Source organism: Ursus americanus, chromosome 32 (genome assembly GCF_024610735.1).
Source record: "Ursus americanus isolate L20-20 chromosome 32, mUrsAme1.1.p, whole genome shotgun sequence".
In the NCBI taxonomy this organism is placed as follows: domain Eukaryota; kingdom Metazoa; phylum Chordata; class Mammalia; order Carnivora; family Ursidae; genus Ursus; species Ursus americanus.
The window spans coordinates 6,145,402-6,170,230 of NC_142158.1; the positions used below are offsets into that span (position 1 = coordinate 6,145,402).

Here is a 24,829-nt window from a genome sequence, read left to right on the forward strand (position 1 = left end):
GCAACAACATAATCAAATTGCTGGAGACCAGTTATAAGCTGGAAATGTTTTAAGTGGTCAGAAAAAAAAACCAACCCAGAGAGACATATACTCATATAATTCATACGAATGTACAGAAAGTAGATTAGCTGTTGCTTGGGGCTAAGGATGGGGAAGGCAGGTGGAACTGACTGCAAGGGGGCAAAAGGCAACTTTTTGTGGTGACGAAAATGTTCTATATCTTTACTATGGTGGTAGCTATAGGAGTTGACACACGTCAAGACTCATTTAACTGTGCCCTTAAAATAGTTAAATTTTATTACATGTAGAACAAATCTCAATGAAATTGATTTTAAAGCAATATGATTTTTTAAATAATCAAAAATTTGAGCACCTACTGAGTGCTTAATGATATTAAAGAATTACTGTTAATTTTGTAAATATGATGGGGTGCCTGGGTGGCTCAGTTGGTTAAGCATCTGCCTTCGGCTCAGGTCATGATCTCAGGGCCCCAGGTTTGAGCCCCATATCAGGCTCCCCCCTCAGCAGGGAGTCTGCTTCTCCCTCTGTCCCACCCTCCACTTGTGCGTTCTCTCTCTCTCAAATAAATAAATACATAAAATCTTTTTAAAAAATACTTAAAATTTTTTGAAGATATGATAATGGTATTGTGGTTATGTTTTTTTAAAAAGAGTTCTTATCTTTAGAAGTATATAATGAAATATTTACAGATGAAATTATATGTTGTCTGAGATTTGTCTTTTAAAAACTGTAAGTGGCTGGGAAATGTGAAGAGTACAGATAAAATAATACTGGCCAACAGCTGATATTTGTCAAACTTGGATATTGAATATATGGGATTCACTACACTATTTTCTCTACTTTTTAAAAAATAACTATTTGAAAAAAATAAAAATAATAGCTATTTGGAACCTTTCACAATAAAAAGTTTTTTAAGTACTTTAAACACATGAATGATGTCATAAATTACTCATTTAAAAATTATAAACTGAGCAACTGTTCTGAGATATTATGGGGTATAAAAAATGTAAAATGATATTTTCATAATATTCCCTATTATTGATTCACTATCCATACTTAGTTTAATTTAGCCAAGATTAAGGAATTGGATGGAATCTTATGGAAACTTTGAAATGTACTTTTGAACAGTCTCAAAGACATGAGTGCTCTTCATTAAGTCCAATTGCCCATCGTAACTTGTACACTCCTCTCTATTAATATAGTATCAGCAGCACTAGGCTGGTGTATATTAATTGTGATTTGGATAATTTTCTAATTCACAGATATAGAGCTTCAATGAGAAGAAAAGGGAAAGAGAAATAATTCAAACTCTCTGATAGGGAATTAAAAATGGTAAAACTGTGTCTTGGTTATAACAGTTTCCTCAGAAGGCACCATTAGTTCAACAGAGAAGAGCTTGATTATAGTCTGGCCTGACAACAAAGTTGGCCTCATGGACTTTTAAGTGTATGGTGAAGACAGTGTGTAAAAACAACTAACATGTAAAAGACCTTGAAAGTTAAGAATATGAACTTGAGGTACAAGTCCATCTGTATATAAAAACAGTAGGAATATGGATAGATATCTCCTTTCTATAACTTGGGAAGAACTTGGTAAAGTAGTTATAAGAATTCCACTAAACTCAAAAAGGACAATTAGAGAAATTCATTATCAGTATTACGCAAGACAGATTATTTTAATTTTTGCAAGCAAATAATGCTGATTAATTCAGTGTGCATTGCCAGCATGGTTTCTGAACATTATATCCAGTGTTTAAACTCTACACATGTCATGATGCAACCTTACATATTCGGTCAACCCTTTCCAGGTGGTCAGAGTATACCAACAGACCAGTATGAAGTCGTCTTTAGGTAGCAACACAGCCAGTCTCCATCTTGAGAGGCTGAGTTAAGTAGAAAGTAGCTGACAACTTCTTGAGTATACCAGTCAGAGCTCAAAAAGATCAGGACAAGTTTCTTCCCAAATGCAGTTGGGAAAAGGTCCAAGGCTCATGGAATCATTTATGAGAAGGCTAAAGGAATCCTCGGAACAGGCTGATTCTGGCTTAGCACCACAATCTGCCAAGAACTAATAGGAAATAATGTAGAACTCAGACTTCAAGCCATGCCTAAAAAGTAATAGCTTTATACTTCTAACACAGAGATCATTACTTTCTTATTATTTGTTGGATCTCTAAAACTAGGGTGCCCATAGAATTTACTGTCAAAAATTGGAACACTTTTAAAGAGGGAAGGCCTTATTAATAATGATATGAAGACAACCAGAAACTGAGACTATTCTGGGCAGCTGACATCTATGGTCAGACCATCTAAAACCACAGAATGTTGTAATAAACAACTGATCACATCATTTTATAAGGACACCATACATGCGATGCAATACATACCACCAATTACATAGCTTCCATTTTCACTGGCCAAACTCATGGTGTTCTGATGTCACATGGCCTGGTAGCTTCTCTGTCTTCTGATAATGTCAGAGTACTGTTGTACTGCACACATGTACTCCATGTCTCTGGGCCATGTTCTCTTTACATATGTCCTTGCCTCTATCTTATATGGAAAAATAGACCAGTAACAAGAAAGGTTCCTCCAAGATCATACATAGAGTCTGAAGTCGTACATACAAGAACCTCAAGGCCATTCCATCTGTACATAGTCATACATTTTTATGCCTCAAATAGCTCTCCTACCATCTCTGAAATCTTAAAGTTGAGTGAAAAATCTATATATTTCCTTCAATGTCAAAAAATTCTTGAGCTCAATGAACCATTAAAATATTATCTTCCAAATAGGAACAATTCTATATATTGGCATGGAGTGAGCTCCAGAATTTTTTGTTACTAAAAAGATCAAGTAGAGAGAACTAACTATATAATGTGTTAACACTATCTACATGGAGGAAAATATGAATATATGTGTGTTGGCTTAGTTTACTTTTTAAAGATTTTATTTACTTATTTGAGAGAGAGAGAGAGTGAGAGAGAGAGCACAAGAGGGGGGAGGGTCAGAGGGAGACACAGACTCCCCGTTGAGCAGGGAGCCCAACCAATGTGGGACTCTAGGATCATGACCTGACCTTAACCAACTGAGCCACTCAGCCACCCCTCCTTAGATATTTTAAATGGAAGTGTGAATGTAGTTGTAGATAACATCTTTAAAAAGGTGATTAAATCAGGGTGCTCAGGTGGCTTAGTCAGTGAAGCATCCGACTCTTGGTTTCAACTCAGGTCATGATCTCAGGGTTCTGAGATCAAGCCCCACATTGGGCTCCCTGCTCAGCGTGGAGTCTGCTTGAGATACTTTACCCCTCCCTCTCTCTTTCTCTCTGCTCCCCCTACTCACACTCTTTCTCTCTCTCATACATACATACATACATACATAAAATCTTAAAAAAAAAAAAAAAAAGACACTCTTCAGAAAACTCAGGGAATGCAACCAGCTCCTAACTCGGACAGAACGGAGGGCAGTTCAAGCACAGATGAACCAGGGGAAACGAAAACATTCTAAAATAAAAAGTGATCAAATCAAAATGAGGTCTTTAGGAAGAGTCCTAATCCAATCTGACTGGTGTCCTTATAAAAAGAGGAAACTTGGACACAGAGACACTAAAGGGACATGTATGCACAGAGCAAGACCAAGTAAAGCCATACTAAGAAGGTGCCCACCCAGCTGACACGGTGATCTTGGGCTTCCCGCCTCCAGAACTGGGAGAAATAAGTTTGTTGTTTAAGCTGCCCAGTCTGTGATGTTCTTTCTGTTATGGTAGTTCTGGCAAACCAATATAAAGGGCAATTTTTTAAAGAATTTGATCAAATGGTTATCTATAGAGTAGAGGAGAAAGCAAGGTAGAAGAAACAGGGATGGAAACTAAATTTCTGGGGGGTGCCTGGGTAGCTCAGATGGTTAAATGTCTGCCTTCAGCTCAGGATCGAGCCCCATGTCGGGCTTCTCCTCTCCCTCTGCCTGCTGCTCCCCCTGCTTGTACCGTCTCTCTCTCTCTCAAAGAAATAAAATCTTTAAAAAAAAAAAAAAAGAAAAGAAAAGAAAGAAAGAAAACTAAATTTCCCTGACCATATCTCCCATTATAGCTTTGACTTTGAAACCAGGTAAAAATTATATACTTAATGAAACAAACTAAAAACAATGAAGGAAATAAAAAGCAACATGCACCAAATAATACTAACAACTTGATTTTAGCTGAAGAATATACTTACAATTATCTGAAGTTATTCTAAAACTTGGTAATTTGTGTAGCTAGTGAGCTGTGTCCTGTAAAGGAAAAAAAAAAGCAAGTAAAAATCAAACTGTCTTCAGTTACCACATTGTTAGCAGAAGTTGGAATTGATATTTTGATACAAGCACAGAGATGAACACCTATATATAAAGGCATGATAAAGCAATAAGTAATCATGTCGATGTGATATTCAGCATAAATGAAAAGAGATACAGGTATCAAATGAAAAACTTTTGCAAACCCTTATAATCCTATGGGGAATTGGAAATATCATGCGATTTCTTTTAAGAAAATTTTTTTCTTCTTAGCAATGTCCCCTGTAAAATCCTAGAAGCAATGACCTACCCAGAAGCAACAAACACTTCTAGAACTTAGATTTTGGTCTCAATACTATTTCTATCAACAAAGAACCTGGACTACTTGGATAAATAGGTAATTCCACGTATAATTCAGGATATGTAAAGTGAGTAATATCTTGTCATATTAGAAATCTAGAAGGCTATGAATGGATTTAAACACATCATACATGTTTAAAAAGCTGTTAATTATATGCTTATATAGGTGTGTGTGTGTGTGTGTGTGTGTGTGTGTGTGTGTGTATCCTTTGCAGGGTTCTAGGAGAACCATCAAATTATTTGAAAACAGGTAAATAAAGAGAATTAAGCATTTAGCCTACTTCTGCACAAACCGTATTCCCAAGTAACAAATAGTTGATGAGGAAAAGTTTTTCTTTACATAAGTATTCCAACTTATAAAGAATTCTTTCTTTATATGATAATGCCACTATCTTGCAATCTCTGATGGCAATAAACAATTGTCATTAATAGCTTCAAAGACCATGAGGCAATAAGCTGATGGGGAGTTTTATAATAGATGAATCAAGCGTAGACTCAAAATCACAGATATCTTAATTTGCAAAGCGAGCAACAACCAGTCATCATGAGCCTCCATAGAAAAATCCGCATCATCAGTACTCTTGAAAAATAAAAATAAAAGCTAAATATGCTCAAGCCTCTCGATCTGTCAATTCACCAAAAATATAGGGGACAGAAGAACATGTTAACCAACACTACATAATCAAAAAGTCCAAACTGTAGGAAACATCTACAGGACAAACAACCTGACTTGTCTAACAATTCAACTTCAACGATAAATTAAACACAGAGAAGGAAGATCTATAAATTCAAGAGAATTAGAAGACTTATCAACTAAACAGAATGGGAGGATCTTTGGATTCTGGATCAATCAAACTGTTTATTAAAAATGACACTATTGGGGAAATTTTAAAATATTTTTATTGAGGTGTAAGTAATAAACAGTGTTATATTAGTTTCAGGTGTAGGGTATACTGATTCAACAATTCCATACATTACTCAGTGCTGATCGTGATAAGTGCACTCTTAATCCCCTTCACCAAGTTCACCCAGCCACCCACCCAACTCCCCTCTGGTAACCAACAGTTTGTTCCTGTATTTGAGTCTGCTTTTTTGTTCTTTTTCTCTTTGTTTATTCATTTGTTTTGTTTCTTAAATTCCACGTTTGAGTGAAATCATATGGTATTTGTCTTTCCCTGACTTCGTTCACTTAGCATCACACCATCCAGGTCTATCCATGTTGTTGCAAATGGCAAGATCTCAACCATTTTTATGGCCGAGTAATATTCCATTCATTCTTCTTCATTCATTCATCTATGGATGGACATTGAGTTGCTTCCATATCTTAGCTATCATAGATAATTCTGCAACAAACATGGGGCACACCCATCTTTTCAAATTGATGTTTTCATTTCCATTGGGGAGCCATCTGATAGTGGAATTACTGAATCACAGGGTAATTTTATTTTTAATTTTTTGAGGAACATCCATACTGGCTTCCACAGTGGCTGCACCAATTTGAATTCCCACAACAGTGAAAAGGGTTCCTTTTTCTCCATATCCTTGCCATCACTTGTTGTTTCTTGTTTTTTTTATTCTAGCCATTTTGACAGGTGTAAGGTGCTATCTCGTTGTGGTTTTGATTTGCATTTGCCTGATGATTAGTGATATTGAGCACATTTTCACGTGTCCATTGTCCATTTTTATGTCTTCTTTTAAAAAAGGTCTATTCAGATCCTCTGTACATTTTTAAAATCAGATTATTTAGGGTTTTTTGATGTTGAATTGTATAAGTTCTTTATATATTTTGCATATTAACCCCTTATTGGATATATTATTTGTAAATATCTTTTCTGAGACTACTAGGGAAATTTAAATACTGACTAGATATTTGATAATATTAAAATACTGGCAATATTATGAGGTTTGATAATGATACTGTGGTTACATTATTTTTTTAAAAAAAAGAAGTCCAAATCTTTTAGAAATATTAAGGTAAATATGATGTCTTGGATTTTTCCCAGAAAAACCTAGGGAAGGGTGGGAAGTAGGGACAGTGAAGATACAAATGAAATAAGAGAGGCTATAAATTAGTAACTATTGATTGGGATAATGGTTACATGAGATTTCATTATACTTTTGTCTTTACTTTTGTATATGCTTGAAATCTTCCATGATAAAAAGTTGACAGATAATAAAAAATAGACCCTTAGACAGACAGATATTCTCTTCACAGCTCAATCACAGTCTTTCCCATATGATTTGCTAAGATGGGTTTTACCCTCTCTGAATAACACAATTGTCCTCAATTTTCTGGAAGAAAAACAAGGGACTTGACTTTTCTCTTTCTTTCTGAGCACTGACTAAGGCATTAGCTGCATGCTAGGCCTAGGAAGTTTCCTATCCACCCACAGACTGTTTTTCACTTTTCCAGTTTCCACCTGGAAACTCTGCTTAGTAGATAACTGCCAAAGAATTTGCCTGACTGGGCTTACGTAGACAGTCTATCTTTGCAAGATGATCTCCCAAGGATGAGGAGAATGAGAAAGACAGAATGTACATTCTACGGAGTTAAGTTGTTAAAATTTGGACAAGAGTTATTTTTCTAGATTAAAAAAAGAAAAGTGAGGACCAGTAAGTTGCTTGGTAGAACAAGGATACAAACCCAAGATTATCTATCTCCAAATTCCACACCTATCCAAAGAGTAACAACACCTTCTGTAGAGTTAAATGGAGGAGTTCACTCCACCTCTACCCCACATGCACAAACCTAGACTGTGGGTCCAGAAGCTGGGGACTGCTGGCCAAGGCAAGAATGACATAAGACCCCTCCCTAGCCTGATGGGAGGACTGAGTGGGATCCCTGCAAAGACCCGTTTTGTTTTGTTTGCTTATACATCCTCATTTGTAGATCCAAGGATACCAACTAGACCTCATTTGCCACCTGTCCCTCTCTCACCAGGATTTGTATGACAGTGTGACAATGGGGCAGTACCCGGGGGTGTAAGAGTCAGAGGTACCCCATTCAGATTTCCCTTTGGAAAGACAGACAGTCTTCTCTCGACAAACAGTGGGAGAGAGTCTAATTTTTAATTTGTTATGGAAAATGGCAGCCTCAAATTTAAAAAGAAAGGACTGGATAATTCATTGTAAAAGGAAATTCAATTTTTTTTCTCAGTTTTTAAAAACTTAAAATTTAAAGAACTTCAGGTAATAGGGAAACTGGACTAGAACTAAACAAGAAGGGTTCCTCAGACTTGGTCAGCTCTGAAGGGATGGATTCCATGACCACAGTATCAAAGCTGTCATCTTATTGTTACAAATCATCCCAGGGCCTTTCTTTCAATCTCTGATAATATTTCATACATTGCACAGGATTTTGTCTCTGAATTGAAGAATCAGACAGCTTTTTCAGTGATCTCTACTCCCTAGCATACTGGGGCTGATCTCCTTTATACCTTCACATCTTCTCTCCTTGTCCTTTACTTCCCTCAATTTGCCTTTAGCTATTTTCTCTCTTCTCCACCATCACTAGACCTGCCTGCCATTCCCCCTCGCCAGGACCCACTACCTGGAAGTTACACTCAAGTAGCCCAATAACACCCCGGTTCAACGGAAGCCCAAGGGATTTCTTGTGGGTTGTGACCCTTGGACTCTCAGAAAAAACTTCAAGGATAGCCCTTGGGTTTGCACCTGTTCAGTAATGCCTAGCGAAATACTGGGCTTCTTTGATTAAACCATGTCTGTGGGCTGGGCCAGAATCCCAAAAGTAGAGTGCCAGAATACGGGTGTCAAACAGACACAGGAGCCTGTGTCTACTACAAAGATATGTAAAATGACCTAGGTTTTATCCATTCTTTCATGCCCACCCTGAATCTCTGCAGGATTCTTCCCAAGTATTCAGAATCTACAAAAGAATCAGAGGAGGTATGGGTTATAACAGGGCACAAAGTATTGTTCCCTATGTTTTCACTAACAGAAAGGAAGACAGAGGGAACTTTCACTGCCACCTGACTTCTAATACCACAAGTCCGGACCCTTTCTATGCCTAAAGAGAGAATTTACATAGGTCCAGTGCCATGCATTCTGCCCTGGGACTCTGAACATTAGCCTGTCCTCTGTGCCTGCAGATCTTAGGTTCTTAAGGGCATTATAATGTAGACTCATCCACAGGCCCAGGCTCCCACAGGAAAGTGCTTTTAAGTTCACCTTCTCTTCATACCCAGAGGCCAACATCAGCTACTAGCAGAGGTTAACAACACAAGAAACTCAAAGCTGTTTCCAGGTTACCCACAGGGAATGTTATCAAGGTGATTCCATGTTCCCACTGTGCGAAGTCTGTATGCTCTTTTAATTCAGGGGCCAAGTCATCACTATTTCCACTCAGAGTCAATTTCCAGTCTCCCAAATTACCTTAGGCATTTTAGGAATTAAATGATTTCCCTCCCATATCAGAATTTAGGAACTGGGTTATGAAGCACTATAAAATTATTAAATGTGCAGATTGTTTCCACGGTTAACTTAATTCTTGGTGTCTGCAGATAGATGCATTATCTTCCTTTGCCTAAACCCACTATAAGGAGGCCACAGGATCACAGAAATGTGAACTCATCTTTGGCCATAGCTTATTCACTTCTCTCTATGGAAATTAAAAGGCAAGGGGAACAAAACCAGCTAATGGGTCTCCTGTAATTGCAAGTATTGGTCAGGGTCCACCTGCAGGCATTGATTATTGACCCATCAATAGCAGACCCCCAAAGGATGAAGAATTAGGGAACAGAAATTTCCAACCTTTTCTGCACAACTATGAACTAACAAAATGTGAATTTTTTTTTACAGTGCCTGGGCTTGAGGATATTGTGGATAGAGATGCACAGAATGGATCCTTTCGCCGTCCATTCTCAATCTGGACAAGGTGAATGACTTCCTTGGCTGCAAATAGCAGTTAAAGATAATATACCCAAATCAACCACAGAGGGAAAGAGCAGTTTTATTTCTGATCTTAAAGACAAATGCACCATGTCCTCAGCAAATGGCACAATCTGACATTCTGGAGGCGAGGACTGGGTATACAGCAGTGACGGACAAAGACAAAACCCCTGCCCTAGTGGGGCTTCTGTGGATCTTTTTATCTTCTCAAGGTAGCCCACCTCCTGCCATTCTTACCAGGGCCTTCCTTCCAAGGTCCACTGCCAATGGTCTAAGTCACTCTGAAAATAGAAAAGATTTTCCTGCTGAGAACTCTCCCACCTCCACCCTTCCCTTCAAACCTTTATAGGCTCCAAACCAGCAGACAGCAGCCCACCAGCGTCCCAGCACGGAGGCAAGGGAAAGGCCTATCCCAAAGGAGTGACTGGCAGGTCCTTTTCACATCTGGGATGGGGTAAGAGGGTCTGCTCCTGCTGAGGTTGGGCGAGAGGGAAGGTGCTGGGTAAGAAAGAGAAAAACAGCCAGTGATGGGGGCAGTCTGCCTTCCTTGGGGGCAGCCAACACTCCTTTGATCAAAGCCCCATCCCCAGGTTGCCTGCCCAGGAGATCCACAACCCCCTCCCTCTTCTCACCAGGCCCAATATGCACATCCTGGAGCTAGCAGGCTAAGGCAAAGAGTGCCACAGCCACTATAGTCCTGGCGGCTGGATGTTCACACTCCCTTGCCCTGTGAACTTCCTAGAGACCGAAATGTACCTCCTGTACATTCAACCCAAGAAAAAACAAGTGCCAAAAAACTATGTGTGCAAGAGCTGAGAGAAAATTTAGGAGTCCATTGGGATCAGCCTCTTTTTACAGGCAAAGATCCAAACCGCAGCCCCTTACCTGGTCATGTGTAAGTGGCAGCAGGGCCCAGTACGTTGTCCAATTTTCTTCTCTGCTCTCTGAACAATATCCCTATCAACAGTCTGGAACTTTCCAGACTAACAGGAGAACCCCCTCCCCCCCAGCACCTGGCTGGAGGATCTGGTGAGGGAGGAGGAGGGGAGATAGGAGGATGCTTGCAGGACCAGGGTGGAGGAAGCCATGGCAGTCCGGAGGGCCCTTGAGATGAGTGTTGCTGCAAATCTGGAGGTGGCTGGGCTACATCAGGGTCACCGGTTTGGTGTAGCTGTGTGACTTCAGTCCTGTGGGACAGCACACCTGTGCTATCTCTAAGATGGAAATGGGTGATGGCTGGGCACCTTGGTGCTGCAGTGTCTTAGCTGCCTCCCTTAGACTCTGCAGCCAAACTGGGCTCCCACCTCAACTCGCCTGGGCTTATCTCACTCAAAAAACAGGTCTTCCTCCTCTTGCCCTGCCCATGTCTAGAGTTCAAACCAGGATGACATTCATCCTGCGTGTCTTTTATGGCTAGCCAAATCGCTGGCTCTTTACCTGGCTGCTATCTTGCCCCAGCCCACTTCCCCTCTCCAGGTTCAAGGGACCGTAAAGTCCCAGGGCTAGAGCGAGCAGATCCCCTAGAGGGAGGCTCATCTCTGGAAAAGAATCCACTCCCCACCCCACTCCCAACTCAAACACGCAAGAAACGTCAGTCTAATCTCCAAATGATCATTTCTCCAAATACGAAAATAACAGAACCGCCGATGGATCTGTCATTTTGCCCGCCCCATTCTAAATGCCGTCAAAACTGCCTAAATAAAGATAAGAGAGGATTGTGTACGTTTTCTACACAAATGGTGGAAAGTAATAAAATAAACATCAAAGGTAAGCTTCCACGTACTTGCAGCTCCGTCGCTATTTTCAACAAAGGCAGGAAAAAGGAGGAAACCTGAACGTGGAAGGGCAGCGGGTTAGAAGTGCACCTTCCGGAGGGGTCCAGCGCGCCCGTCCCTGGGGTATGGACACCATGTAGGCCCAACCATCGTGCGGCAGAGAAAGGGTCCCCCTTTCCCGACGGTCCGATACCACAGCAAAAGCCCTCACGGGGAAAAATTGGGAAGAAATGGTCGTAAACACATCATGCTCTCGGCTCCCGCCCCTGGGAACACACCCTCCCTTTCGTTCCTGTTGATAGTCGGAGCCGGGAATAGCACATCCCCCGCTTCGCCCGCGTCTGGAGGATTCCGCAGGGGTACAAACGCAGGCAGAGAGCCTGGCACCCTGCGCCACACACAGTCGCTCCAGGGAAAGAGGGGAACGCTGCTGCCCTTACCCAAGAGCCACCAGCCAGGTATAGAAAAGGTAAAGGAAAACAAAAGAAAAGTGAAAGTCAGAGGCCATTTAAGCAAGAGTCAAGGTCATTAAAAAAAAAGTTCACAATTTCAAGTCCAGTACTGAGAAAGAAAGAAGGGGAGGAGAGGAGGGAGGGAGGGAGGAAGGGAAGAAGAAAGAAAGAAAGAAAGAAAGAAAGAAAGAAAGAAAGAAAAGAAAAGTCCGCAAAAGAAAATCATAGAAAGGTGCACAGCATGTGGCTCCCAGAAGCGGTCCCTGCAACGCGTCCTGCGCGTTCTTTGCTGTTCAGCACTTCGTCAGTGACGACAAGGGTTTGCTTTCCGAAGAAGCACGGTTTTCACTACACCGCGTGCAGTTTGAGAGAATCGCAGGCCTGAGCAAAGTTCCTGCTGCCCAGGACCCAGCCCTTCCACGTGCCCCCTGGGGATCGCCCCACCTCCACTGCCCAAATCGTCTTCTAGAAGTGGGAGACGCAAGGACCCTCCCAGGCGGTCGGGCGCTCACACCTGAGGGAGGAGCGGGCGGGCGGGGCGGGCACGCAGGCACACTCAGAGACACGCGCACACCCCCAGCCGCGCGCAGGCTTCCCATTGGCAGGAGACGGAGGGCGGGGCCGGGCCGACCCAAAACAAACAACCTGCGCCGTGACTTTGCTACCGTGCTGCCGCATGGCCTCGGCCGGGTGTGGGCCCTCCGGGGAGCCTCGGTCACCTAGGCCACCTCGTTCCCCCACCCTCGGCCGTCGGCGCCCAGGCCCCGCCCCCTCGGAGCCGCCGCAGGGTTATATTGGGCCGGGGCGAAGGTGGAAGCGAGACGTAACAGCGGCCGGCCAGCGCGGAGATGCAGCTTCGGAAACCGGGGGCGGAAAGGCGGCTACCGGCGCTACGGCCTCAGGGACTCGGCTCCGCAGGCGCTCAAGGCTGAAGGTTCCATAGCTTCCCCCAAGGGTGACACGAACACAGGCTGGCACCATCTCCGTGCCCCGAAGATTCCTGCCCGGGACCTGGGACCTCCAGTGAAGAACACCTCCTGGTATCTTGAATGGATAGCAGATGCTCACGCTTCTTCCTTCCAGCAAGAAGTCCCAAGCCCGGCACACTTGGGCATCAGAGGGTGGAACCGCACCCCTGTACGCATTCGCCCCGAAGTCTCTCATCCTCGAACTGAAGACAGTACCCACCCAACTCCTCCCTCTCCGCCCCTCTTAGTTCACCCAATAAGCACAACCCCTCCAAAAAAAATTCCAGCGGAAGAAGACTCTTCAACGGGAAAGTGACTGTCTCTCGCAAGAGGAGGGAGAGCTCCCAGGAAAGAAAGGCGAGGACCCCTGGCCTCGAGATCTCCATTCCGGCCCCCGACACCACCTTCCCAAGGCCGCGCGAAGGAAAGGGTACGGCGCAGGGCAGGGACAGGGTGCGCGGGCATGAAGTTGGAGGTGTTCGGCCCCCGCGCGGCCCACGGGGACAAGCCGGGGAGTGATCTGGAGGGTGCAGGCGGCAGCAACGCGCCATCTCCGCTGTCGGCAGCTGGCGACGACTCCTTGGGCTCGGACGGGGACTGTGCGGCCAACAGCCCCGCGGCGGGCGGCGGCGCTGGGGAGCTGGCGGGCAGTGGCGAGCGGAGCGCAGGCGGCCGGCCCGGCGCGGAGGAGGAGGGCCCGGCGGTGGCAGCGGTGGCGGGGCACGCGGAGGTCTGCGCTGCGGGGCCGGGTGCGGGTAGCGCGGGGGGCGGCGAGGGCGCGCGCAGCAAGCCATACACGCGGCGGCCCAAGCCCCCGTACTCGTACATCGCGCTCATCGCCATGGCTATCCGCGACTCGGCGGGCGGGCGCCTGACGCTGGCCGAGATCAACGAGTACCTCATGGGCAAGTTCCCCTTCTTCCGCGGCAGCTACACGGGCTGGCGCAACTCGGTGCGCCACAACCTCTCGCTCAACGACTGCTTCGTCAAGGTGCTGCGCGACCCCTCGCGGCCCTGGGGCAAGGACAACTACTGGATGCTCAACCCGAACAGCGAGTACACCTTCGCCGACGGGGTCTTCCGCCGCCGCCGCAAGCGCCTCAGCCACCGGGCGGCAGCCCCCGCTCCGGGGCTTCGGCCCGAGGAGGCCGCGGCCCACCCCACCGCCGCGCCCCCGCCGCCCGCGCCCGCCGCCTCGGCTTCTCCCGGCGCGCGCTCGCCCGCCCGCCAGGAGGGGCGCTCCAGCCCCGCGGGCAAGTTCTCCAGCTCCTTCGCCATAGACAGCATCCTCAGCAAACCCTTCCGCAGCCGCCGCGACGGGGAAGCGGCCCCCGGGGCGCGGCTGCCATGGGGCGCCTCGCCCTGTCCGCCGCTGCCCACATATCCCGCGCTCCTGCCCAGCGCCTCCGGAGGGGCTCTGCTGCCGCTGTGCGCGTACGGTGCGACCGAGCCGGCGCTGCTGGGCGCGCGCGGAGCCGACGCGCAGCCCTCGGTGCCACCCGCCACACCTCACCTTCTGCTCGCGCCCCTCTCGGCCTCGGGGCCAGCCAAGCCGTTTCGAGGCCCGGCGGCCGGCGGCGGCGCGCACCTGTACTGCCCCCTGCGGCTGCCCGCGGCCCTGCAGGCGGCTTCGTCCTGTGGCCCCGGCCCGCACCTGCCTTACCCAGTGGAGACGCTCCTGGCCTGAGCGGCGCCGCGGAGCCCAGCAAGGGTGGGCGCCGTCGGGGAGGCAGGAAACGCAGGCCGGGGCTTTGCATTTTCTAGCCAGACAAAAAAAGACGGTAAAAGAAAAATCTCCATCAAACGTGCCTTAAAACTAAAGCATTTTTGACAAAAGTGTTTTAATTTAGTTCAGAATATTTTCCTTCTTCTTTTGTGACTTTACAGAAGACCAAACCAATTCTCCATAATTGTTTTAGGTTCTTGACCAAGCCTGTCCTCCCCTTCCTTCACAAAGACTTTTCCTATCTTCTTACTTCCCCTTACTCCTATTTTTGTCTCACCTTCCATTGGTTTATCCCTTTAAACACACACACACACACACACACACACACACACACACACACATCAGGGAACCATTCCGTCTGATAAATGATATGACTACTGTTTGGGGCTTAATGGCCCCCACTCCGTGTAAGTATGTGGCATTTACAGGCATAACTGAGTGTGAGAAAGGTGTCAGAGAATCTTCAGTCATTTCTCTGCTAGTGACCAATGCTTCACTGTGCCAAAAGATTAAAAAAAAAAAAAAAAGTGGGGTTTTGTAATTAAATTATTTATATATTTTTGAGACCTGAATTGAAAATGTTGCAGGCAACGGGCTACAGCCTTATTAGTGGTTTGGTGATCTCTAACTGTGGTCTCCTTGGGCCCAGCAATTTCTTTAAAGGAAAAGTTAGCATTATGTATGTGGGGTGCCAGGACCACTGCCACGTGAAAGCAAGTGTGATTTTTATTTTTAATATTATTTTATTTGTGTCTGTACATACTCATGTATAAATTTTATGAAACCCAGGGATAGTGCTTATTTTTAATAAAATTCACAACTGACTTTAGCACTTTGTGGTAGTGGGTCGGAGATGGAGAGTTTTTTACATTCCCCCTACCCTGCCCCTGCCAAGAAAATGGGTTCAGGCTTAACTCTCAAAAAACTTCCTATGGGGGTCAAATAATTTCTTGAATAATTCAATAAAGGCAGAGGCCGAGTGCAGGTTTCCTTACCTAACCAATTGCCCTACAAATCTCCAGGATGGGACTTCTATCAACATGATTTCTTAAACTTCGAACCAATGACCTCTATGAGAACTCACCTAAGAGTTACCAGAACAAATGATAAGGTGTGTGCCCCTCTCCTACAAGAATCCTTTAGCAGACAAATTGAGCTATTAGCAAGCTTATAATCAAGCAGACATTTTTAAGAAATTGGTTCTGACTTGGAGCTCAAAAAGCTGGAAACAATCTTGGCATAAGACTATCTTAATACACCAAAGATTTCTTCAGGGCAGTTTTAAAAGCAACTTGAAAGTCAATGGTTTTTGTCAAAATGAAACGATCTACCTTTTTAGGAATGCAAAAGTTAATTTGTTTATGAACCAATCAGTGGTATTTTTTTTCACTCTCTCCTTTCATACGAGGATATCATTTGTAGAGGTGGGGCTGCCAGGCCTATTTCAGTTGTGATCTGAAGAGAAAACACCACCTCAGATGGGGCGAAGACAATTTCTCATACTTGATCAGAGGAAGTACCAGAAAACAGTGTGAACACCTGTTGTTCAGTAAATTCAAAGGCAGTGGGGCTCTAACAATTTATGGATTGCAATATTCTAATTAGTCAACACAAAGAACAAGAAATTCAGAAACTAGAAATTTAGGCCCCATTGTTCTTCCTGCAGTTCTTCCATAGATCTCATCTAATTTAAAACAAGAGGATGATTTAGGGTTTACATATTGTGAGGTGGGGTAAAGAAAGTGGAATTTGTTTCAGGATGCTCTCTTTGGGCAGAAATGGGTGGGGGATGGGGGGAAGCCCATTTGCAAGTCTAGTAATAAGTAACAAGTCTTGACAGATTTTGGTTATATCTACTTAGTAGTCGTGAAGAGTGATAATAATAGGGTTGAATTATGACAAAAGGTAGACATTGAAGTCAAGATTTGCACCCAGAGGCCAATAATTAGACTAAAAAATAAAACTGAAATGGAGTAGGGGCAAAGGATGGGGGCAACGAGTTCATTGGGTTGAAAATATCAGGACTCGTATACTCAATCCTTTGCTTTTTCTCTTGAAAACACACTCAGATTAAAGGTGAGCAAGGAGTCAGACGCTTGTGCTTCTGAACTCCAGCAGACCATTTCTCTCTGTGTGCCTTGCCTCCAGAGGCAAGGTGCTGCCTACTTTTAAAGCAGTTTTGTAAAGCCACGATTTTCATTTCTACATTGGTACGTGAAGTCAGGTCTGCAAATGGAGATTTTAAATCGCAGTTTATTTATGTATGTTAAAGAACACAGGGCAATGTAAAAGGGGCAAAGGGAAAGGTGACTTTAAAAAAAAAATCACAGCTATTCTCCCCTCTGTTGAAAAAAATCTTTCCTTCCTAATGAACACTCCGGAGTCGCGCTGACTGGGGTCCCCTCCCTGGCTTCTGGTCCCCTTCGCTGTCTCCCCAGGTATTGTAAGGTTTTCTAGAGAATGGTCAGATGCCCTTGAACTTGGCGTCCCTGTACGACTTTCCATGTCCAGCTCCAAACTCCTACTCCCACGACCGAGACTTTGGGGGGGGGGGGGGTAAGCAGGATATGGAGAGTGGAGGGATGGAGGGACCTGTGGCTTAGTCGCTGCCTCTCTGCCTCACCTTCGCACTCCCCAGCCTCTCCCTGCAGGGCCGGCGGAGGCCCCGAGGAAAGGGAACAGCACAAGCTCCGGTTTTCGAAATGAAAGTGGAAAGTTGCAAGGACGCTTTTAGTTCAGGCGGCACTCCAATTTCACGGGAACCGCACCTCGCGGAAGAGACTCGGGCCCTCAGCGACCAGGCTCGGTCTTGCTCTCAGGACCCCGGTCTGGGCTGCAGCCTAGGCGGTGTCACCCCGCCAAGGCTGTCCCTTGTGGCTTCCGCCCAGAAAACCGGATTCCTCTGCGGCGCCAGAGGAGCGCTCCGGGCTCTGCGCGCGTCCGGTGGGCCTAGCGCTGCCTGTCGCTCCGCCCGCACCAGGTCCACCCCCCTCCCACAGCCTGCCCTTCCCCCCGCTCGCCCCTTGCCGGCCGCGGGGGCCCCGGGCCACCTGTGCAAACACCCGGCTGCCGAGCGCGCCGACCCTAGGGTGGGGGTGGGAGGCTGTTTGGTTTGGGAAACGCCCTTTGATACCTGTCAGGCCTGCCGGGAGCCGGAGATGTGGGCGGAGGGTTCCGTGGGTCAGTTTTCAAAGATCCTCTCTACTGCTCCTGCGTTGGCACTTTGCAGTCCCTTTTCTCGTCACCCCTGCACAGCTCAGAAGAGCCCCTACAGACCGCCGTGGACAAACGCGGGGAAAGAAGTACACAACCGCAAAGCCCGGTCCAGCTGGGCCTCCTCTTAGGGTGCGGGACCTGCTCCCGTCTGCCTTCCCCAGAACCAGGGATCAAGTCCGCCGCTTTGGGGAGCTGAAAATTCTCTGCGAAGCGACACACGACAGCCTGATAATTCTAAAAGCCGCTTTCTACTGTAGAAGACGAGCGTCCTAAATACAGGAAGCCTGGGGCTGGGTGGTGCGAGTGCCGGTGCCGTGGTCGTGCCGTGCGCCCGGAGGCCCGCATTCCACCACCTCTCGGCCTGTGTGTGAGCCTGGGCAGTGAATAACTTCAGCCATCACTGGCGATGGCTTACTCCAAGCCCCTTAGCTTATGGATACGCAGCCTAACTAAAGCTCCTTGTAGAATTGTAAATCAGTTTCCGGATCCCATAGGAATTTTCGACGACGACGACAACAAAAAAGAAAGAAGAAAGAAAGAAAGAGAAAGGAAAGGAAAAAAGAAGAGAAAAAAGAAAAGGAAAAAAGAAGAAAAGAAAAAAGAAATCGGAGAAAGTCTCACCCCCAGCTGATGAACAGTGGTTCCTCTATGAGCACCCCAGGGTTGACCTTGCTGAGCTGGAAGCATCCTTAAGGAGAATTACCTATGCCCACTCTGGTTCCACTGTGGCACAATTTCACAAATTTGGCATTTATCTGTGTATTCACACACAAAATACTAAGTTAAATTCATTGACTCCCTTAGGTAGACCCCTGATTTTATAGATGTGAAAACAGGCTCAGAGTAGCTTAAGCACTCCTTATGGGAGACCCTGGTGGAAAGCAAGATCCAACTCCCAGTTCAGAATTCCCTTATAACACAGTTATCTGAATAACTCAGACCAAAACATACTTTGGCCTGAGCTGAGTGGAACTATTCAGATAATTGTCTCAAGCCACTTTTATTACAATGACAGGCAGATTTCTCAAACCGGTAGGTGGTTTCTTTCGTTACTAAGAACTTGCCACCCACCAGCACCACCACAGTAATTGTCCTTTTCTGGAAGAAGTCATGCCCACTCCTCACCTGAGACACCTGAATGTGAAGTGTCTTATACCCTTTAGCTTTAATGTATAGATAGATGAGATAGGTGGCTACCACAATGGAATTTGGCAACTGCTTTCTCTCACTTCTGCAGAATGCCAAGTGCATACCCCTACTGAAGGTAACAAGCACAATTCTGTGCTGAGAAAGAAGGATCTCTAGAGGACATAGTACCTGCTGTCTGGTGAGAGCACTCACAGATGGGCACTCCCTGATGCACACCTCTCCTACTTTTCCACACCAGGCCCAAAATAACAAAAATGGCCCCTTTCTCACATGAAAAAGAAAGTAGAACTTATAATCGTTTACCTTCCATTTTTAGTTTTAAAAATTGCCAACTCAATCCAGCACATGACTGACAACTTTCTTAGGTATTAGGGCACTTTGTTGGCATCAAGCATACAAGAATATTGCTCCCCTATTTTACTATTTGTTTTTAATCTTTAGATCAGGAGTTTTGCCTTGCTTCCAGAAATTAGAACCCAAAGAGTCCTTCAGTAAATATTTCCTGCTTTCAAACACCACAATATTTCTCTCTTAAGTAACAGACTTTATAGTTCTCTAATGAAACCATTAAACTTTTGTTATGCTTTAACAACATAATTTGTTAATTCTTAATGTTGTCAACAAATGGCCCTAATAAGTATCTTCTAAGAAGATTGTGATCAAAAACATAAAAATGTAACTCTCCCCGGATTCGAGGTCCTCTTTCAAACTGGCAAAGATTCCAATGTCATGAAATGCTGGTTATTGTGCAATAGTTTCTGCACTGTATCTGTTCGGCATTATTAAGATGGATGGGTGATTAGAAGCAAATGTTGTTCCTGTCATTTGCCAGCTTACACACAGACTGGAAGAGAGAACTGTATTGACCTTCATTTTTGGTGAACTACAGCCAAACATAAACATTAACATAATACCACATTTCCCTTACCACTCCTGGACCCTCTTTGCAGCTCTTTTCAGGAAAAGTTTAACTTAGAAGACTTGCCATAACTAAGCCTTTTTATCACATCTGTTTGAAGCCCAAAATAATACACGTATTCAACATCCTTGACAAGTATTTGTTGTTTCTGACCACCAATTTCTAACCATTAAGGGAAAAGGTAGAAAAGTTTCCCAACCTTTGGCTGGCTGTGCTCACTGTAGTTACATGTCTGGTAATGCTCAAAATCACAAAAGTGGTCAATTCAAGAAGGAACTCAGAATGCAAGCTCAAAGAAGACCCGAGTCTAAATTCTGGCTCTGTCTCTCACAGCTGTGTGACCTTGGGAAAATGGGTCATCCCTCTAAGCCTCAGTAAAACAAGGAAATTGAGCTAGAACATACCATAGCTCCCAGCCATGAAAGCTTGTATAGAATGTCAGAGATATCAACGCATATGGATGCTTTTTCTTTCCCCTAAACACTATCATCTTGGGATCAAATATGTATTTCAGGGACAAGTTTCATGTTAGCATTATTCAACATAATTGAAATACTTATAGACATAGCAAAACATATTGGAGACCATTAGGGTACAGAGCACACATACAGCTGTCATTCTAATGGATCATAACATATATTTTCAATAACATTTCCTCCCCCCAGTGCATTCTCAACAACATGATTTTTGCACAATATCCCAATTTTCACAATTAGGTATAAAACACCAGCGTGCTTATTTCAGTCTGGAAAGCAAGGCTGAGAGAGGTTGGGCTATTCTCAAGAGATTTCATTATAAGCAAGGCATCCAGGGCTACTTTCCTGGCTTTGATGGCCCCCCCAGGCCAGTGTTCAAATCCTGCGATGAGAGGATCAGATCAGCCCTTTGTTTTCTTATTGAAGAACAAAGTCCAAAGATGCCAAAGGCAATTCTCAGGGTAGCAGAGTCGATAAAACCTAAAAATGCAACTAACATGAAAACGAACATGTGCACATGTGTGTACAAATAGAACACGGAAATACTAACATTAAATACTAACATAAAATAAATGTAGGAACACTAAAGGAGGGCAAATCTAGAAACTAGAGAAAAGCCCTAGAAATATGAAACTAAATGGTTGTAAATATTATTACTTAAAAAAGCATATTCTAGATACATTCCAGGCTCAGGGAAAGCATGAATGACAAGACTTACTCATTTGGAGGAGCTGGTATTTTTCTGGGGGAGTCAACATTTGTATCTGCCATCCCAGGGTCAACACCCCTGCCCCTGGTCCCAGCACCCTGATTTTCTTTTGGTGAGCCACCTCACCCTGCAGTGCACCATTCTGTGTGTTATGCTCTCCAGTCTAAGAGTCAGGCAGGCGTTCTCTTCTCCAGGACTCTGGACCTGGAGCAACAAGACTCAAGGGCCAAACCTAAGCTGGGTTGATTTGTCCCTGCTGCCCAATGAAATGGTCCATCCTCTCCTGCTAAGGAACCCCTGGAGGTGCCCTGGCTCTTCTCCTTTCTAGAAAAATCCTTCCAATCAAGTCCTGCTTTGCTCACATTAGTCAAGTTATCTGTCATTCTCATGGTTCTATGCCGTCAGGCCAGGAACAGCTCAAGGCAGCCAAGATGGCCATGCTCTTGCCCATTTCCTTTGGGAACTCTTCTCTTCCTGGCCCTCCTTGGACACACAGTGCTCCAACAGAAGGATGTGGGTGACACAGAAACTGCCGGGAAATGTCACACGGGTGGTCAGACAGTGCAGGGCAACTCTCTCCTCTCTGGGGAACAACCAGCAAAGGAAACCTCATGCTATGGATGGCTACTCGGGAAAACAAAGGCATGAGACCAAGTTCAGCCACAAGGAGACCCTCTAAACATGAGGCTGAGTGGAAGGAACCAGTCCCAAAAGTTCACATCCATACAATTCCAATTACATATATGACACTCTGAAAAATAGGACAGAAATCAGATCTGTGGTAAGCAGGTGCTGGGATTGGGGAACTTGAAGGAGCACACGGGAATGTTGGGGTGATGGAAGTAATCTACGTCATCATTGTGAAAGTGGTTTCATGATTGCAGATGTTGGTCAAAACTCAGTGCTGTATACCTAAAAAACCTTGTAGATTCTACTTAGTCACCCTGACTTAACAAATAAACTCATAGAGAATAAATGCTAAGACTTACTCTATGGCCCAAACCAGTGACATTTCCCAATAACAACTTAAGTTAAAAGAAGGAAAGTCTTATTTATAAATTTCAGCTAACTAGAACTAGTTAGGGGAATATTTTCTGACGAAAGGTAAACATTCCAGTGCCTCTTAAATCCTACATGGCACTCGGCTGTCCCCTCCCCACTGTGGGCAAGGCAGCCTATGGCATTGGTGTCCACTCCACTTCAACATGGGAATGATCTCAAGGACCACCATCGAGAAGAGATATCATGTCAGGACTTCCCCTACGTGTGCTCTTCCCACATTCAGACAAATTGTTTTCTTCACCTGGCCAGTTAGCTGATGAAGGCCAAGGGGTTATGAGCCGTCAACCCAAGTGGAAGAGAAAGTCCCACGTGCTCCCTGAAGCCTGGATTAGTTCACAAAGCAACTCCTGGGGGATGCTGCCAACCCTAAGACCTGGATCAATGCCTGGCACCCCTGCAAAGAGAGGTCAAGAGACGGACCCAAGAGGGAACTACCAGGACAATGTGACACCACCCAAACCTATCAAATACACCTACGAATACTAAAGGAAAGAGATCCCACAAGCATAATTTATTCCCTTTGCTCTCTGACCCCTACCTACACCCCAATTCTGTAATCACAAGGGTCAGAATGTTGAGGAAATGTTGAGCAAACTGGACACTTTTGACCCCTCACAGCAGTTACACAAGTCAGCAATCTGAAACAAGATAATTATTAGTTCTCATATTTATTAGCTGAACCCTTTTGAGTAATAGCCTCTGGGCATATTTATATATGCAGTAAAAGACCTCGTCATTGTTAAGTGCAAAATGATGTGGCTCGTTTGGGATTTGTGCTGAAGCAAAACCTTCGGTCCATGCAGTGCTTTTGTCTAATTCAAGAAAGGTAAAAGCTCTGACTTGACCCTTCTCCACTCTTGTGAACAACTCTGGTGTCTGCCTTGTAAGTGCTTGTGGAACTTAGAGGTTTGAAGTTAGTAAAAGATATGGGCCAATTTGGATACAGTAAAGATAAATCTGAGCCCATATTTTCCAATATGTACCCCTGGAATGACTCATGACTGTTAAGAGATGTCTGGTGGCCCAGGTCACCTCCTCAAGCTGTGCCCATGGGCAGAGTCAAAGTGCTTGAGCTCACACATTTGGTCTTAGAAACAAAGTGTGCCCAATGCGGCTTTCTTAATGAGTCACAGGAAATTAAAACTAGTGCATCTTTTAGTCACAGTTGATTCAACTGAATCAAGGGCTACTCCACATCTGGGGCCAGTGGTTGGTTGCTCACACAGACTGATTTATGGAGGGAGCCAAAATGCTCTGCCAGAGAAGATCTCTCTCCCCACACTTTGCCCACCAGAAGCCCATTACCATCCCCCTGGCTTATTCTGCTGTCTGAAATATTACTATTTCAGTCTATGGAGTTATTTAATAAAATAGTGAGCATAAGCACCACTAAAAGAAAAAGAAATGGGGAAAGGGGACGGGAAGACAGATGCGATCATTGTTCCATTATAGACACAACTTGCCCTTTCTCAGAACTTTGCTAATTGCAGAACCCAAGCAGACCAGCTTGCTGGCCACAGAGTACTCATGTTGTATACACAAAATCATCTGTCCGTAGACAAACACAAACGACAGAGTCATCAGAAAAATTCCTGGTGCCAACGTTAACTTTTATCATCTTTTTTTTTTTAATTTAAGATTTTACTTATTTATTTGAGACAAAGAGAGAGAGCACAAATGAGAAGAAGTGAGAGAGAGAAGCAGACTCCCTGCTGAACACAGAGCCCGATGCGGGGTCCAATCCCAGGACCCTGAGATTATGACCTGAGCCAAAAGCAGACGCTTAACCAGCTGAGTCACCCAGGCCCCCCTTAACTTTTCTTTTCTATACTTCACTAGGAGAGGTACTGGGTATAAGTGAAACACTTCCAGTAAGCGGCAGTAAGTTCAATTCATACAGTGAATTTGGTGTTAAGTTCTGCTGCCCGTTGGCCACAGTCAGCCTTCCCTGTTGGTGGTCACTCTTCCTTTGTTCTAGGATGTAATAATACCACATTGTGGACTTCAATAAATTTGCTTTTAAATTCCTTTGACAGATCATTTTTCTCCCACTTACATCTTTTTACTGAAGTTAGAAAGCAAACCCAAGAGCTTAACAAAATACACAATCTATATTTAGAATTCAGGCTTCAGGGAAATGGGAGTGATGCAGGACAGGACAAGATTATAGTGACTTGGGAAGGAGCCATAACCTGCCCTCCCCTCCAGCCTGGCTCTTGGGTCAGCCACGGCTCTGAGGTTCTTGTTCCTCAATTCCTAGTCCAACGTCAGCTCTCTTTGCCCTTTTGGAGAATGAACATGTGCTGTTAGTGCTGAGCGCTCCCAGTAGCCAAAGGCAGGCTTTAACTCTAAGTCAAAAGCAATCTAAAGGATAAATGGGATCACCATAATCAAACATATCAGCTCAAAAATCTCTATTCCCTGCCAGACCCAGGTAAGAGACCAGTTCAAACAGACTGCTTCCCTGAAATGTTCTGCTAGAGATGTCTGTTACTGTCACACCTAAGCGAATTGGTGACTTCCTCCAGAAAGTTCATGTTGTCCACCTGGAGGGAAGGAGATCCAGGTAATATCTACTCTGGGCTTGTGGGGGGAACACCTCTCAGCTAGCGTCAGAATGACAATAACAAGTTCATGTCACTCTTTTCTTCCATCTAGGGAAACTCTTTTAGACACTGCAAGGTCTTCCCTGGAGAAATAGGCGGTGGTTTGGGCAGTCGGCAATGCACCCTCACCTCCAGGAGTGTGGTGGGAGGCAGGGCACACACCAAGACAGGAGGGCCAGCAAAGCCATGGAATGGAGTCTCTGAAATACAG

The 24,829-nt window shown here is 44.9% G+C and overlaps 1 protein-coding gene and 1 long non-coding RNA gene across 3 annotated transcripts in view; one reads left to right on the top strand and one right to left on the bottom strand.

The window, feature by feature from the left end:
• The window catches only part of LOC148107304 (uncharacterized), a 75,710-nt gene that overhangs the window by 15,683 nt on the left and 35,198 nt on the right, over positions 1–24,829 (bottom strand). The window contains exons 1-2 of one of the 2 annotated variants that reach the window (XR_015722630.1): positions 17,615–17,938; positions 4,238–4,292 (exon numbers count right to left, since the gene is read on the bottom strand). This is a non-coding gene — a long non-coding RNA (uncharacterized LOC148107304). Of the gene's footprint in view, positions 1–4,237; positions 4,293–17,614; positions 17,939–24,829 lie in introns of those variants that run through there. The other variant, XR_015722631.1, reaches the window with a different exon arrangement.
• Positions 12,382–15,310, top strand: FOXQ1 (forkhead box Q1). Its single transcript, XM_045811649.2, has one exon. The coding sequence runs from the start codon at positions 13,219–13,221 to the stop codon at positions 14,440–14,442; it is 1,224 nt and encodes a 407-aa protein (XP_045667605.1). The 5' UTR covers positions 12,382–13,218; the 3' UTR covers positions 14,443–15,310.